General features: G+C 38.0%; 1 protein-coding gene across 3 annotated transcripts in view; it reads left to right on the forward strand.

Annotated features, from left to right (window-relative positions):
- nfic (nuclear factor I/C) overlaps window positions 1-16,711 on the forward strand; it is a 48,251-nt gene that overhangs the window by 13,863 nt on the left and 17,677 nt on the right. For 2 of the 3 annotated variants that reach the window (XM_076875885.1, XM_004569314.6), the window contains exons 2-7: window positions 9,467-9,637; window positions 10,054-10,230; window positions 11,950-12,133; window positions 13,204-13,278; window positions 13,690-13,764; window positions 14,807-14,939. In XM_076875885.1, the coding sequence (XP_076732000.1) occupies window positions 9,467-9,637; window positions 10,054-10,230; window positions 11,950-12,133; window positions 13,204-13,278; window positions 13,690-13,764; window positions 14,807-14,939 (815 nt within the window). Of the gene's footprint in view, window positions 1-293; window positions 699-9,466; window positions 9,638-10,053; window positions 10,231-11,949; window positions 12,134-13,203; window positions 13,279-13,689; window positions 13,765-14,806; window positions 14,940-16,711 lie in introns of those variants that run through there. The other variant, XM_004569315.5, reaches the window with a different exon arrangement.

A 16,711-nucleotide genomic window follows, 5' to 3' on the forward strand; every position in this document is an offset into this window, starting at 1 on the left:
GCCTGTATATCGCGGAACCATTGTGCCGATTTGTGGATGAGATATCCAATTATAATATAAACCTTGGTCAGGTTTTTAATGCTTCCCATTTCACTAGAATGCAGTCGGTCAGGACTTTGAACACCTTGAATCCATGATTTTTAAGACTGCAGGACGGAGGTGCAGCTGTTATTGAGATAAAGTGCTGTGCGCGTTATAGGGCAGCTGGGCAGTGAGAGCGCAGCTGCAGCTTTAAGCTCATAGTTTGGGATGGGCTGAATTCACAACGTCATTTCAGCGCTCTGTCTTTTATTCTTCGCCCCCTCATCTCCTTCCCTCTCTAAATGACACAACTCCCATGTTCCGTTAAACCTCTGGCCATATTTTCCGAACAACTTTCTTTTTTCCCCCCCGCGGGACATTTTTCCGGGGCCGAAACTTTTCTGGCGTGTGATCGTTTCTGGAGTTGACACAGCAGTCGTTCGCTCTCATATGTGGATTCTTTGGAAAAGCCCATTTTAACAGCCCAGGAAATGCAGCGTTTTCTCCCGCCCAGAGGGATCGCTGCTTAACTGAATCCCGACATGGAAGAACATACAGATATCTCCAAAAACAAATAAGTACGCTATGAGGATTTAAATGTTTATGTTAACGCACAGCCTGCTGTGATTCAGCTCCATCTCGTCAAAATGATGTTTTCGTCCCTCTCGCTGTCTCAGGTAAAACTACACCACAGTTGTTACACTTCAGCTGTTAAAGGAAAGCTTTCCCACTTTGAAAGGAAGCTTTAGTCTAGACAGCCTTTGTTGATTTGACAGTCCTGGTTATATGTGCCCTAACTCTGTTTGGTGACTGACATCTTCAATCAAACAGTGTCGCAATATAAATTCGTGCTTGATCAAAAGCAGGCACATATGCGAAGGCTGAAACAAATCCTGCAGACTGCAGCAAACCTGCTGATCAGGGGCTGTAATTAACATGGAGTTTGTAGCTGGAATGCATTGAAGTTACTGGTTAACAGACTTCAGTTTCTCTACAGTAACTTTTTGAGATTTGTCTGCCTACATGTACTTGTGTGTGCATCTGCAAGTGTGTATCTGTGTTCAAGTGTTTTCCCAGTATCTGTGGACAAGAGTAGTTTACATATCAGTGGTGTCATTTCTGGAAAAAACCCCTTTTTAACAACAAAGTTAAAAAATTGTATTTTAATTGCTGCTTCCTGATTCTTAGTGTTTTCCATATTTTTCACATTTGCATCTTCCAGATTATCAAAGATAACTTGAGTAAATACACAATGCATTTTTTAAACAAGGATTTCATTTATTAAACAAACAGAGTTATCCTAATCTATCTGGGTTTGTGTGAAAGACAAATTGTGTCCTAAATCTAATAACTGGTTGTGGCACCTTTTGAAGCAATGAGTGCGAAGGTTTTTCAGTATGAACGTCCTGTTTAAACTCCCAAAGCATCGTAATCAGGTTTGATTCTGGACTTTGACTAGACAACTTCAAAACCTTCATTTTTTTCATCTTTTTTGAGCTGTTCACAGGTGGGCTTGTTGATGTGTTTTGGATTATTCTCCTGCTGCAAAACCCAAACACAGTTGAGCTTCAGCGCACAAACCTACACCATGTCTGACCACGGTATGATGTTGTTTTTATGAAATGCCGTGTTAGTTTTATGGCAGATGTAATAGGAATCAAACTTTCCCTGAAGTTCAGCATTTGTCCCATCAGTCCACAGAATATTTACCCAAAGGTCTTGGAGATCAGCAGGATGTTTTTTGTGGTTTTTTTCCATGTTCAATCTTTAGAAATGGCTTTGCAACTCTTTCTAGACTATTAGATGTCAAGGACTTCGTTTCCCATCTGTTTGTTTAGATTGTGCCATGATGTGTTGGTATTTGAGCTCTTTTAGCCTACTACACTTTTTCAGAAAGGTTCTATTTAAGTGACTTATTGATTCAGCATTTCTGGAAGAATCAGCCCTGAGTGTGGTTAGTGAAATTGAACTTAGCTTTCCGAAAAAAGAAAAAAAAATTAAAAGATTAATCACAGATAACCTCAGTTAAGGTCAGGTTTCGTGATAAGAAATGTAAGTAAGAAAGAGACTTGACAAAAATGGCATGGAAGAGTTTCAAGGGGAAGTCCACTGCTGACCAAAAAGAGCACAAAGACTCATCTCACATTTGACAAAAACCTTGATGATCCCCAAGACCTTTGGAAAACTATTTGGCATAAAACTAACAGCCTTTCATAAAAAGAACCTCATATCAGCACAAGCCTGTTGGTATGGTGATGGTAGTATTATGGCCTTTGGTTGCTTTGCTGCTTGCTGCAGTTGATGAAACCGCAAATTCTGCTCTCTACCAGAAATCCATGAAGGAGAATGTCTGGCCAGTAGTTCAAGCCTTAAAACTCAGGCTAGTTCACTTCTGAATGCTGCCACAACCACTTACTAGGTTTAGGGGGCAATTACTTTTTTGTATAGCACAGGTTTGGATAACTTTTTTGTTTAATAAATGAAAATTTTTATTTACTCAGGTTATCTTTGTCTAATATTCAAATTTGTTTGATGATGTGAAATATGTGACTGTGACAAATATGCAAAAACAAAAGGAATCAGGAAGGATTGTGATACTTTTTTACATAGCATCTTTCTAGTTTTACTGACCAGTCAATGCACTCTACAAACGCAGGAGGTTTTTTTAACTCTTCAAAAATGCTATATTTCCATAAAGCTGCACTGTCTAATGCTGCCTGCTATGTGTGGAAATCAGACAGAGATTCAGTTTTATTTTATTTACATAGCACTAAAAACAGTGCTATGTACTAAAGGTACTTAGTATTGCCAGGTAAAGATCCTACAAAAGTAAAGAGAAAACACCAACAGTAACACAACCCCCTATGAACAAGCACTTAGTGAAAGTGGGAAGAAAAATCTCCCTTTTAAGAGTAAGAAACTACTGCCAGAACCCTGCTCAGGGAAGAGCAGCCAACTGCCATGGCCGGTTGGAAGGGGAAGAAGACAGGACAAAAGATACAGTGTGGAAGAGATCCAGAGATTAATAATAACTAATGATTAAATACAAAGTGGCTTAAAAACGAATAGTGCGTGTCAAAAGAAGAAGAAACACTCAGTGCATCATGGCAACACACCCAGTATCCCTAACTATATGCTTTAACAAAAAGGAAAGTTTTAAGCCTAATCTTACAAGTATAGAGGTTATCTGAGGGTCCTCGAAGCTGAAGGCTCTGCCTCCCATTCTACTTTTAAATACTCTAGGAACCACAAGTAAGCCTGCAGTCCGAGAGTGAAGTGCTCTCATGGGGTGATATGGTACTATGACGTCGTTAAGATGAGATACAATCTAATTATTCAAGACCTTGTATATGAGGAGAATGATTTCAAATTTAATTTCAGATTTAACAGTAAAACTATGGAACAATGCAACTATTGGAGAAATATGAAGAAATACACAACTTTTCCAGCCTTATAATAACGAATTCCAATAATCCAGCCTCGGTAAGCATGTTTTTCAGTTTTATAGATAGTTTCAAGAATTTCTGAGATGACAGGAAGGTAGGAGATTAGCCTAGAGTTTGCCAAGGCAGCTGGGTTAAGTGATGGAATAAGTTTTTATAATTTTTTTAACTCATAATATGAATTCATTTTTATTTCTTGCAAACAGCCAACATTAAGTTAAATTATTACAATACATCATAAGCTGTTCAGTAGGGCTTACAACAAAATCATTTAGAAAACTGCAAATTCGTCATTCTAGGTTGTAGACAGCATAGTAGTGATGTCATCAATCATGCTACACATAAAATGGAAATTGTTAATTAAGCTCAGAGTATCCAACCCTGAAGGTAAAACATCCAAGGAAACTAACCCCATTTTTGTTTAGTCAACTAACTGCATCCAACTAACACAGTACATTTACATAAGAACATCATACCAACAGTCAAAGATGGTGGTGGTAGTGTGTCGGTCTGGGGTTGCTTTGCTTCTTCACGACTTAAACGACTTGCTGTACTTGATGAAACCGTAAATTCTGCTCTCTACAAGGAAATCTTGAAGGAACAGCCATTAGTTCAGGCCCTGATCGTCAAGCACAATTATGCAGCAGAACAATGATCCAAAACACACACACCAGCAAGTTCACTTCTAAGTTGCTCAAAAAGCAAAATGAAATGGAGTGAAAATAAAGTGGCCTAGTCAAAGTCCAGGCTTAAATCAGATTGAGATGGTATTAGCCTAAGCGGGCCTTTCGTACTGGAAAACCGTCTAATGTGCCTGAATTAAAACACTTGACCCACTCGTCTTTGCAGAAGAAGAGTGGGTCAAATTCTTCCATAGTGATGTGGAAGAGTTATTGCGAGTAATTGCAATGCTTATTTGCAGTTTTTGTTATCAAGGGTGACATAGCTAGTTATTAGGTTTAGTGGGTAATTATTATTATTTTGCATGGGGCCATGTAGGTTTACATAACTTTTGTTTTGTTTGTCAATTCAATAATAATTTTAAAACTGCCTTTCAAATTTAATATCCATCACATCAGAAACTCTGACTTCACCAACAAGGTCCAGAAACTTACACTGGATCTGGATGAAACCATAGTGTCCTTTGATGTGGTCTCACTCTTTACTTGCATACCTACAACTGAGGTAGTGGAAACTGTCAGGAAATGACTACAGCAAGACAGCTCCTTAGAAAACAGAACCGGCTTTACCCCCAAACAAATGTGCAAACTGTTAGATCTCGGCCTTACCACAGCATATTTTAAATACAACAAGGGTTTATACAGACAAAAACATGGATGTGTCATGGGCTTCTCACTGTCATCCATTGTAGTCAACCTTCACATGGAGGAAGTAGAAAGTAAAGCTCTTGGTTCTTTCAAAAGGACAGCACCAAGCCACTGCCCAAGAAGTTGAATCCTTCACTGCTCGCATCAACTCAGTGGATAAAAACATAAAGTTCACCAGGGAAGAGACAAAGGTCATAGTTTGCCATTTCTGGACTGTGCTGTGCGCAGAAGGGAAAGAAAAGAACACACATGTAAAGAAAGCTCTTAAAACATTTGGTTATCCTAAATGGACTTTCATCAAATCAGCAAAGATGAACTGGGAAGAAGGTCGCACACCAACTAGGGAGAATCAGAAGGACAAACAGAACAACATGGTCATCCCTTATGTAGCAGGTTTATCAGAGAAACTCAGGAGAATTTTCTACAAGCATGACCTCCTAAGCTACTTCATACAAAAACTGGTTCATCCTGAGGACAAAACTGCAGTACAGTGAGGAGAAACCAAACAGCCACTCCATACACGCATGGCAAAACATAGAAGAGCCACCTTGGCAGGACAAGACTGAGCTTTACACCTGCATCTAAAGGTTAAAGGTCACTTATTCGAGGATGCCAATGTTCACATTTTGGATAGAGGAGACAGTCGGTTTGAAAGAGGAGTGAAAGAAGCCATCTCTGTCCACTGTGAACGACCATCCTTGAACAGAGGGGGTGGCTAAGGACACAAACTGTCTGCCACCTACAATCCAGTTTTGAGATCCCTTCTCAGGCGCCACTCACATCTCACAAGTTCTCACAATGGTTTCACCTGAAACCTCTGCTAATAATAACCCACACCCTTTTTGACACCTTGACTCATGTGATCAATAGTTGGTCTAATGACCCTCTTAAGGGAAACTCCCACTAGGTTTTAAATACCTGTGACTCGGCACCATTTGGTTTTAGAACTGAAGAAGCTTCTTAGATGGGAGGTGAAACGTCTTCAAGAAACTTAAAGTCCAGTCGCCATTCTTTCCAAACTCCTTAGATTACCATGACCTGGATGATTGAGAACTTACATGGACATGGAATAATGTAACTTTTGTCAAATTAATGTGAGCTTGAATGTGTCCAAAATCCCATGGACCTAACAATAAATTTGAATTTAATAATAGCAATAACTTTGCAACTTTGTGTTGTCTTTGAGCAAACTGGATTAACTACAGCAAACCATTTGGCTCGCTAGAAGACCATGTGAACCAACTGTGGTAGGAATGTAGGAAAGCCTTGGTATCAAGGTATCACTGAGAACTTTCACAGACATGATACCTTGGTATCAAGTCACTTTGCTATACAAAAAAGGCAAAAAAAGGATAAAATGATTTATACAAACTACAGTCAAGGTGAAATGTAGACTCAGTTATAAAAGTGCAAAAATATCTGCCTTATAGGCAAAGCAGGAGGCAGACAACAAAGACATTTTCTCTAAGTACTGAAGTAAATCAATTAAATCACAACACAGCTCTTTGTGAGCGCACAAAATCCTCAACATATTCCCTTTTTAAAAAAAATGTTTTGATTGGTGTCATGCTTTGAAATGAGCCGCACCAGATTAAATGACCTCTTTTTAGTTTCAAAGAGACATGCTGGTACTGTGCAAACTGTGCACATTAGGGTCAACTGCTTAGTGTTCTCCTCAGTCATGCTGGTTACTACGATTGGACTAAACTACTGTGAATTAGACAATTAAACTGAGCTTGCACTGCAGTAACTTATTGGCAGTGGTGGTGTTTAAGTCTTTTATGATCAAATTGTAGGAATTAATGTATCAGCAGAATTCAGCTGGGTGGACGCAGTGACCTTGCTGCCAGCCCTGGACCCCCAAGATCTGACCATATTGTTGATGCTGTATAGTTATAAAGGCCTAATACTCACTGAGTACTTGGTTGAGACGTTGCTGGCAAAGACACCAGTACGAAGTTTCTTGTAATTGGTCACCAGGTTTACAGACATCCTAGGAGGGATTTTAACTGACTCCACTTTATAGAATCTCTCTAAATCTTTCAGGTTTCTTGGCTGCTGCTTGGAAATTTGAAACTTCAGCTTCCTCCACAGATTTTCTATAGGACTGAGGTGTAGAGACAGGCTATGCCTGGCCGAGGTATGACTTTAGTGTGCTTCATCTTTAGCCTTTTGTGTGTTTTTGGTCATTGTCAAGACTGGTCCATGACCTTAACTGTTCTGGCTGAGGGAAGAAGGTTCTCGTCCGACAATCTATAGTACATGGTCCTGTTCAAAGGTCTCTCCCACTGGTCTTCTCGTACTCTTAGCACAAAAATGGTTAGTGTTCCTCGGGTCATGCTTAGCATTTCTCTTCCTCTAAAAGTGGCGGGTCACGTTAAGGTCAGAAAGTTCGATTTTGGTTTTATCTGACTGCAGTGCTTTCTTCCATGCCTGATGATCATCCTCACCCATGAGGCCAGATCTTCCATGAAACTCCAAATTGAGTGATTTGATATTTTTTCAATTTTCAAAGAATTGCACTAGCAGCTGTCATCTTTTCACCACGTTTCTTGTAGCTCATTCCAGCCTTGTGCACATCAACAGTTTTCTTCCTGATGTCCTTTGACAGCCCTTGTCTTGCTCATAGTGGTGGATCGTTTGGAATGGAAGAAATTGATTCTGTGGACACGTGTGCTTTATTCACATAATGAGTTGAAACTAGGACTGTCTGTTATTGATACAAGGTCTTGAATAATCAGGCCTTATCTTATCTTAAAAACCTTATAGTACCGTATCACCCCTTTAGAGCACTTCTCTCATAGACTGAAGGCTTACTTGTTCCTAGAGTATTTAAAAGTAGAATGGGAGGCAGAGCCTTCAGCTTTCAGGCACCTCTTCTTTGGAACCAGCTCCCAGTTTGGATTTGGGAGACAGACACTATCTCTACTTTTAAGATCAGGCTTCAAACTTTCCTTTTTGCTAAATGATATAGTTCAGGTGACTCTTGAGTCCTCCCGTAGTTATGCTGCAATAGATGTAGGCTGCTGAGGGCTTCCATGAATAATTGAGTTTTTCTTCTTCAGTCACCTTTTTTTCACTCACTGTGTGTTCATACACCTCTCTGCATTTAATTATTAGTTATTAGTAATATCTGGCTCTCTTTCATCGCATGTTTTTGTCCTGTCTTCATCTGCTCACTGTCAGATCCCTGAGGCTGTTTCTGCTGAAGGTTTCTTCCTGTTTAAAGGGAGTTTTTCTTTCCCACAAGGAGCTTGTTGGGGGTTTTCTCTCTTTTTCTTGTATTATTGTAGGGTCGTTATCTTACAGTATAAAGCACTTTGAGGCAAGTGTTGTTGTTATTTTGCGCTATATAAGTAAAATTTAATTGACTGCATGTGGCACACAGACAATCTTTGTCTGGCTAGGTTGTAAGGGAAAAAATGCTTTTTTCACTCAATGATCTGAAACTCAATTTATAATTTTTATTTAACCTCCTAGGACCTGGCGTCCACATATGTGGACATTTGGGTTATTTAGACCAAAATACTCAATTTAGCTCTACAAGGGCCTGGTATCCACTTACGAGGACATTATACTGCTACTGTTCTATTGAAATTTTAAATGAATATCCTCATATGTGGCTCTCATTTCTCTTAGAAACAAAAATCAGGTAAAAAAAAAAATCTGGTAATTCTTTGTTTTTACATTCATCGGGCCCCAGTCAGCCCAAATATCAAAGAGAAATTTGGAATGAATGGCCACTTTTACCATTGTGTGCCTTCCAAGAGTTACATGGTTACCCCTACAAGTCTGTATTAGTTTAGAGTGAATCGCTTTGAAATGTGTAGATATGGAAAACATTGTTTTTCTAAGTATTTAAATTGAAGTGGAGCTATTATGCTTTTTTTTAAATTGCCATAAATACACTGTTACAATGACACACGGTGTCCCATTATTTTTATTCATTTTTATTTTTGTTAATTATTTTTATTCTGATTACATTCAAAACAGTGGAGCTGTTTCACACAAGTCTCATGCATGCTCTTTTTTGACCCTGTTTTTCCACTGTATCAAGATTTGGAACAGCTACATTGTTCCTGAAAACATCTATTTTTTTACCTTTAAAAAAACATAATTACTGCTCTCTGATACATTGAAAAGAAAGCAGTAAGGCTATTAAAGAAGAATCAGACCTATAGGCTTGGTCATCTGGTACTGGTACTGACATGACTTGAAGAGTGCAGTCTTCTACTGTGAAGTGTGCTGCTTGTGCTCTGGGATATTGCTGTAGGCTGACTGTTGCAATGTACCCAAATGCTACATTCTGTTAATGTGAAAGAGGATCTCTAAACGTTTTAATAGCACGTTTTATATGTCTGGATCTGATACACTTAATTTCTCAGAAAACCATATTCCTTATTTTTTCATATAAAATTAGCTTATATATCATAGAGACTGTTAGTATGTGCGTCTTATCCAGATGTGTAAAATGTCAGTGTTCTGTCTTGCTGCTGATGCACAAGTCAAATCTAAACCATGTAGGCAAAATATTCAAGAAGCAGATTCATTGTTAAGGGTTTCGTTACCAGTATATCGTTAGTATCCAAAGCTACATGTCCTACTCTTTGTGTTTGAGTTTTAGTGGTTTAGTTACTGATTGCTGAGTCTGTACTGTGTGTCTCTATCATCCAGGATGAGTTCCATCCGTTCATTGAGGCTCTGCTACCCCAGGTTCGTGCCTTTGCCTACACGTGGTTTAACCTCCAGGCCAGGAAAAGGAAGTACTTCAAAAAACATGAGAAGAGGATGACTAAAGAAGAAGAGAGAGCTGTCAAAGATGAACTACTTGGGGAGAAGGCAGAGGTGGTATAAGTATATTGGATAACTGAAATAAGCATTACTTTTTTTTTATTTTAAAAAGTTTTTTTTTAACTTTTTAAATTCTAATAATTTTAATTCCAAATCACACAACAGTTGCCTCAAGGTGCTTTATATTGTAAGGTAAAGACCCTGCAATAACACAAAGAAAACAGAAAACAAAAATCACAACAATCAGACGACCCCCTATGAGCAAGCACTTACTGGTGACAGTGGGGAGTTTGGGGAGTTTTTAGGACACCCTGATAATAATGAATTACAGTAGTCTGATTTTTATATTTAGCAATCAATGTTTTATATCATACCCATATTATATTGCATCTTCCCCAATTACACTAAGAATATGCTAGAACAAAGCTGACTTGTTCAGTTAGAGTTTCTGTTTCTTATTCTGTTCCTAGGTGAAACAGAAGTGGGCCAGTCGTCTTTTGGCTAAGCTAAGAAAGGATATTAGACCTGAATGCAGGGAAGACTTTGTCCTATCAATCACCGGGAAGAAAGCTGCATGTTGTGTCTTATCAAACCCTGACCAGAAAGGCAAAATGAGACGCATAGACTGTCTCCGACAAGCTGACAAGGTAAATTAAAAAGTTGGTTTGTATTTTCTTTTGGCTGGAGAGATAGAAATGCAGATAGTTTTTCTAACCCCAGACTAAAATTGCTGTCAAAGATGTGAAATATCAGGCAGTTTTTAATTAATTAAACTAACTCAGTCTAACTCAGACTAGCAGTGACATCAACTTTGCCGTCGAAGGTAAGTTTATTTACCTACTGTTTGTACTTGTAGCCGGCTTGTTTCTGCCTGAACTGCACAATCGCTGCTGTGAGTGGGTTTAACAGCTGATTTTCCTTGTCTTATGAATGCTATTTTCCATGACTTTTTCATTAAAAAGGTTTTTGTGACAATGCAAGGTTGTATCAGGTTTTTGTTTTTCATGATTTTACATCAAACATGAGGCTAGCAAGAAAAATATATGAACTAACAAAAGTGACCTTCAGCAGAACCAGACTTAGACAGGGAGGTTTGTTTTATGTGTCTCTGTAAAGCACTTTGAATCACCTTGCTGTTGAATTGTGCTATATAAATAAACTTGCCTTGCCTAATTAAAGGAGGTCAAACAACTCACAGCAGCTGAAAATTGGTGGTTAAATATTATAACCTTTCTACTTTTTAAAGATTTCTGATTTTTAGTTAAGAAACTGTCTTATAAATATACCATCACCATACTGTCCGTGCCCCTGAACCCTCTGTTCCACCTCTCCCCGTACGTCCTTAAATTTAGTTACAGCTTTTTCTGTTTATTTTTATATTGTAATGAATTGCATCGCCCGTGTGTACACATTTATCTTTGTGATAGAATAGAATAGAATAGCATAGAATTCAACTTTATTGTCATTGCACATGCACAGGTACAGGGCAACGAAATGCAGTTTGCATCCATCCAGAAGTGCTTTAGTGATATAGATATATTACAATATATATTAGCAATAATATAGATATGTGAGTACATTACAGAAATGGGTCTATTATGGTATGTTATAATGTACACGGTATGAAGTATGTTGTGAATATTCTATAACTATAAGTATGTACAGGCTGTAGTGAGTACAAGCTATGAACAGGCTATGAACAGGATATAAATATGAAAAACTATACAGAATATGAAATAAATAACTTTACAGAAATCTGAGATATACAGCTATACAGAAATGGGAACTATGCAAGTTGTAAACAGTTGTAGGATTAAAAATTATCGAATGTACAGAATGATTATTTACACAGAGCTATACAGTAGTGCAGTTAAGATAAGTGAGATATAATTCCTACAGAGGCTATATAAAGTGCTAGTGGTTGTGAGTGGTGGTTCAGTCCATGTTATTATTGTGTGTTTGAGGGTACAGTTGTCCATTGTGATCATACAAAAGAGGGTTTTCAGGGAATACTGTTAAATGTACAGTTTTTATACCATATATCAGAACAAGATGTTTAGTGGGATTAAAGTGGTGGGTGGGTTCATTTCCATTTCCTTACACAATCCAAAGACATGCTTGCAAGGTTAATTAGTGAATCTAAATTGGTTACAATTCTGAATCTGTTCGCCCTGTGATAAAATGGGGCTCTGTATGTACCCTGCCTGTCAGTCTCTGATAGTCCGTAACTCTGTGTCTTAAGCGGTCAAGGAAAAGGATGGATGCTTGGCCCATTCAGGGGACCAGTTTCACACTAAACATAGCAAAAGTGAGACTCATGTTTTTAGTCAGACATAAGTGGGGTTTTTTTGCTTTGTTTTTCCAAGGTGTGGAGATTAGACCTGGTGATGGTTATCCTTTTTAAAGGAATCCCACTGGAAAGCACAGATGGTGAACGGCTGGTGAAAGGAGGCCAGTGCTCCAATCCAGTCCTCTGTGTCCAGCCTCGACACATCTCTGTCTCTGTCAAGGAGCTCGACCTCTACCTTGCTTACTATGTGCAAGAGAGAGGTATGCACTACATACTACATACTTCAACATTGCTGTTCATGCTGACTTTCATGTATACATTTAAATATAGTAGACCTCTGGTAATATTAGATAAAATATGAGATTGCTACATGGTGACGATGCATCGTGCATCTTGTTGTAAAGAAGAAAAAAAAACTTCTTTCTTTCAAGATTCTCTGTTCTACATTTCTATTATATCAAAATTTGTTCTTATGATTTCAGGATATCCTGGAAAGTTTAACTTTCCTCACTTTAAAATGCCGTTCTGTATTCTCTATGTGTTAGTTTGGTATTAGTGTCAGAACAGTGTTCATCTGTTAGCCACAGATGTCGAATAATTTGTGTTAAATGCAAACACACGTTAATCATTGTCAGAACCTGTACTGGTGTGAAATTTAACATTAGTCCCCAAATGGGAAAAAAAACCCTTAAATTAACATTTAACATTAAATAGATATATTCTGCAAGTCTTAAGAGACTTTTTTATGTTGTACTATAATTTAGGACAAATGCTGCACTTTCTAATGTTAAGAAAATAATTATGATAATTGAGTTAGAATAAATTAAAGATTTAATGTATGAATAACAATGCAAAATGGTGACTTTCATTAATAAACAGGTTATAAAAGGTGGATGGTGATCACATGCCTGTTTGCCTGGTGTATTTGAATAAAATTGTTGTGTTGCTAAATAGAAAATGAACATGAGTGATCTTATTTAACACATTGAACAAATCAAGAAAATCTGCCATGAAAATGGTTTTCAGTCACAAAATATGCAGTTAGTATGTTAAAATATGCCCTCTGCTGGTTTTGGATGAGCATGTCAGTTAAGAACAAACAAACAAACAACAAAAAACAATATGCAATACATATCCATTCTGTGTTTTTACTGCATCTTTAAACTTTTTTGAGGATGGAGCTAACAATATTTAAATATGCTTGTTCTTATATTTTCCTATAAGAAAGAATATATTGGCTGACATACTTTGCTTGTTGAAATTGCTGAAATCTTGTTCTGTTCTCTGCCTCATCCACAAACACTGTCTCACTCTCGCTCTCTCCTTTCAGAGGCCGAGCAGAGCAGCAGTCCCAGTCGCACTGGTGTGGGTTCTGATCAGGAGGACAGTCGAACTGCCACCATGGGTAATGTAAAGTATATTTCTTTATTTTTCTTTAATCTGTTTACATATCTCTATATGTCTCTATCAGGTAATATCAGATAAAATAAATATCTTGTACATAAACAGTCTAATTTGCTAGCGCATGGGTTGACTTCTTAGACACAAAGTAACAACAAAGACTGCAGTATTCTGAGCTGTGCCTTGTATTTACAAGTTTTAAATGCTGTTATTAATATTTATTACAAGCGGAAACATGGACCTGTATAAATTAAGAAAACTACCCAATCTATCAGTTATATTTTTGCTTTGGACTGCAAAGACCAAATAAGCTATTTAGGCAATTAAACATCAAGATCCAAAGTGTAATTATATAAATACTACCTTAGTTTATCTATTTTCTTAGTGTGTAACTGCTGCTGTTTTATTTTTGCAGATGGTCCAGAGTTCCAGGAGAGTTTTGTAACATCAGGAGTTTTTAGTGTTACTGAGCTTGTTCAGGTCTCGAGAAGTAAGCCTGCTTTACCATTATGTTTACCTTTACACAGCTACGCTACCTTTGGCAGTGTTCTTACAGAGGCTAGTATTGTCATTGTAACACCAACCCTTCTTTAGCTCTGTCTTGACAGATTTGGTTTAAATATTTGAATTTGAAAAATGTTGAAGGGCATATTATTCTTGGACTAGTTTGAGAATATAAGAACAAAATGCAAGTGCAATTTCAAGTTGTTTTTATGATGTCAATTGAGGCAGCAGTGCAGTTTATTAATCAGAAGGTTGGTGGTTTGAACCCTGACTGCTCCAGTCTGTATACCAAATGTCCTTGGGCAAGGTACTGAACCCCAGGTTGCTTTCTGATGCATTCCTCAGAGTGTGAATGTTCAATAGGAAGCACTTATATGTAGAAGGGTGAGTGAGATATGCTGTATGAAGTGCTTTGAGTGCTCAAGTAAAGTAGAAAAGCACAGCATTTCTAATTTGTTGGCCTTATTTTTTGGTAAGATATGGTAACAACAGGATATCCATATCCGATTTTCACCCTCATTTAGCTGTTTATAGCGCCTTTGTCTCCTGGGGGTGGAGAACATGTCATGGTGGAGTACATCAATCCTATCAGGATAGTTTGATCTCAGGATAAAAGTGGACCCACAGAACAACTCAAGTCATTTCCTCTAAATTGAATTTCTAAACATATGGAATCAAACCACTTTTATTAACCATGTAAAATATTCAAACAGAAAACATTTACAGCCTTTTGTTTTGTTTTGTTTTTATTTGTGACCTTTAAAAGTAAACTGATCTGGTATGACTGGTGATCTGAACTAAGTGGGGGAGGCCATAGCAAAATCTTAAGTGTTGACTGTGAAAGTCAGTGAATTACATGTACATGATTAACAAAGCTTTCCTTGCTGCTTTGTGAGTAGATATAATGAAATCTAGATAGGAAATTAAAGACTAGTCAATTAGCACAGTATTGGGCTTTGCCACACACTTTGTGTACCTGATATTCTGTTTTAAGTGCGTAACTCATAATCTGTCTTTTTCCCATGTAGCTCCCGTTGTAACAGGAGTAGGGCCTGGTTTCTCTGTGGGGGAGCTCCAGGGTCATCTGGCCTATGATCTCAACCAGTCTGTTAACCAGCCAGTCAGTCTCAGACGATCACTGGCCAGCACCTCATCCAGCGGGTATTTTTACACACACACACACACACACACACACACACACACACACACACACACACACACACACACACACACACACACACACACACACACACACACACACACACTAGTTTTCATGTCTTACTGAGCACATCTAATTGACATAATGCTTTCCCTAGCCGCTTGCCCTAACCATGAAAAATGAATGCCTAAACATAATTGTAACACTGATACTTAAACCACATTTTGAGCCTCAAAAATGTCTTCAAACCTGCGGGTTTGCATTTTGTCCCCATAAGGGACTGTACAATTTTCTGTCCTCACAAAGATGCCTAAACATGCACACACAAACAGGGTTGTAAATGGAGACTTCAATTTCTGGTGAATGTTCAAGCACATAAAAGGCAAAATGCAAGTGCACATTAAAATATAGGAGAACGAAAACAAATACATAGAAAGATAATAAAGGGACAACCAGGAGGCATGTACTCTGAGAGCATAAGATGGGTCTATGCCTAAAGCTGCTCAGTCAGATTTTTTGACATATAAAGGATGATGCCTATATACTGCACATATACTGTACTGTACTGTACATTTATGTATGCCTGCAGGTAAGGCTGGGCACTGAAAGCCGACTGAAAATTTTCAGAAATATTATCAAAAAGATTGGACCGACTTGCTGAAATATAAGTCTTTTCAACTTTAAAAACTTTTGAATAGAAGGTGGCTGATAAATATTTAGAGCAATTGCACTTCTGCAAGGTAGAGGTTTACACTTACACTGTAAAAGTGTAAGTGATGACAAGTGATGTGTGAGAGTTGTAGGTTTTTGAGGTTTACCTTTTTAATTCTTTGGAAAAAAGATGGAAGTAGGGAATCCATTTGTCCAATAATCCTGTCTATTTTAAAACGGATTCACTGGGAAGGCTGAGCAGCCAAGAAATGGTACAGAGACTCATCCCCTGACTGCAGTTACTGTAGGCTCTGATGTCTGTTTGCAGTAAGATTCATGTAAACAGTGCTGTGAGGTATGGCAGGATACCCCTGAGAAAAATACCTCAGTGATCATCTTGTTTAGCCCACTGCTGCTTTAGTTTCCCTGTCCTTGTTTAACCTTTCTAACACTTCAGCCTTTGTTTTATTGGAGAGCAGTTTTCTGAATTGCTCATTTAAATCACATTTAATAGGATAAAGTAGCTTTAAGAATTTATTCAAGCAAAAGTCTCTTTCTTTAAGGCCGTGTTTTGCTCTTTGCTCTCTTACTATTTTCTTACTTTTTTCACTGTAGGTACAGAAACACCTTTAGTCATTGACCCCAATACAAAAATAAACTTTCTATAGTACATTTGTGCCAAAAATAAGATAAAGCTCAGACAAGCCTGTATCTGTGCTGAAGGGTTAATGTTAGGCAGTAATAAATGAGCAACTACCACAGGAAAGACTGGCAGAATTTCTTCTTTGTCACAGTGAAGAATTAGTCAGCTTTTCATTCAGTCGGCCTGGTAAACACACGTCTGTGGCAAACTTTTGATTTCCCCGGCCATATCACACACACATATCTGCACAATTTGCAAGTTTGCTCACTTACAAAGAAGGATTGGAAGAAAATGCTGCAGTCAGATGAAACCAGATTTGACCTCTTTGACATCAGCTCCGCCCGCCATGTTTGGAGGCAGAAAAAGGTTGAATGTGACTCAAAGAACATCATCCGCACAATCAAACACAGAGTTGGAAACATCATAGTTTGGCCTGTTTTTCTGCTAAAGATGATTTCACAATAAAATCTTGGATGAGAA

Source organism: Maylandia zebra, linkage group LG17, assembly GCF_041146795.1.
Source record: "Maylandia zebra isolate NMK-2024a linkage group LG17, Mzebra_GT3a, whole genome shotgun sequence".
Classification (NCBI taxonomy): Eukaryota; Metazoa; Chordata; class Actinopteri; order Cichliformes; family Cichlidae; genus Maylandia; species Maylandia zebra.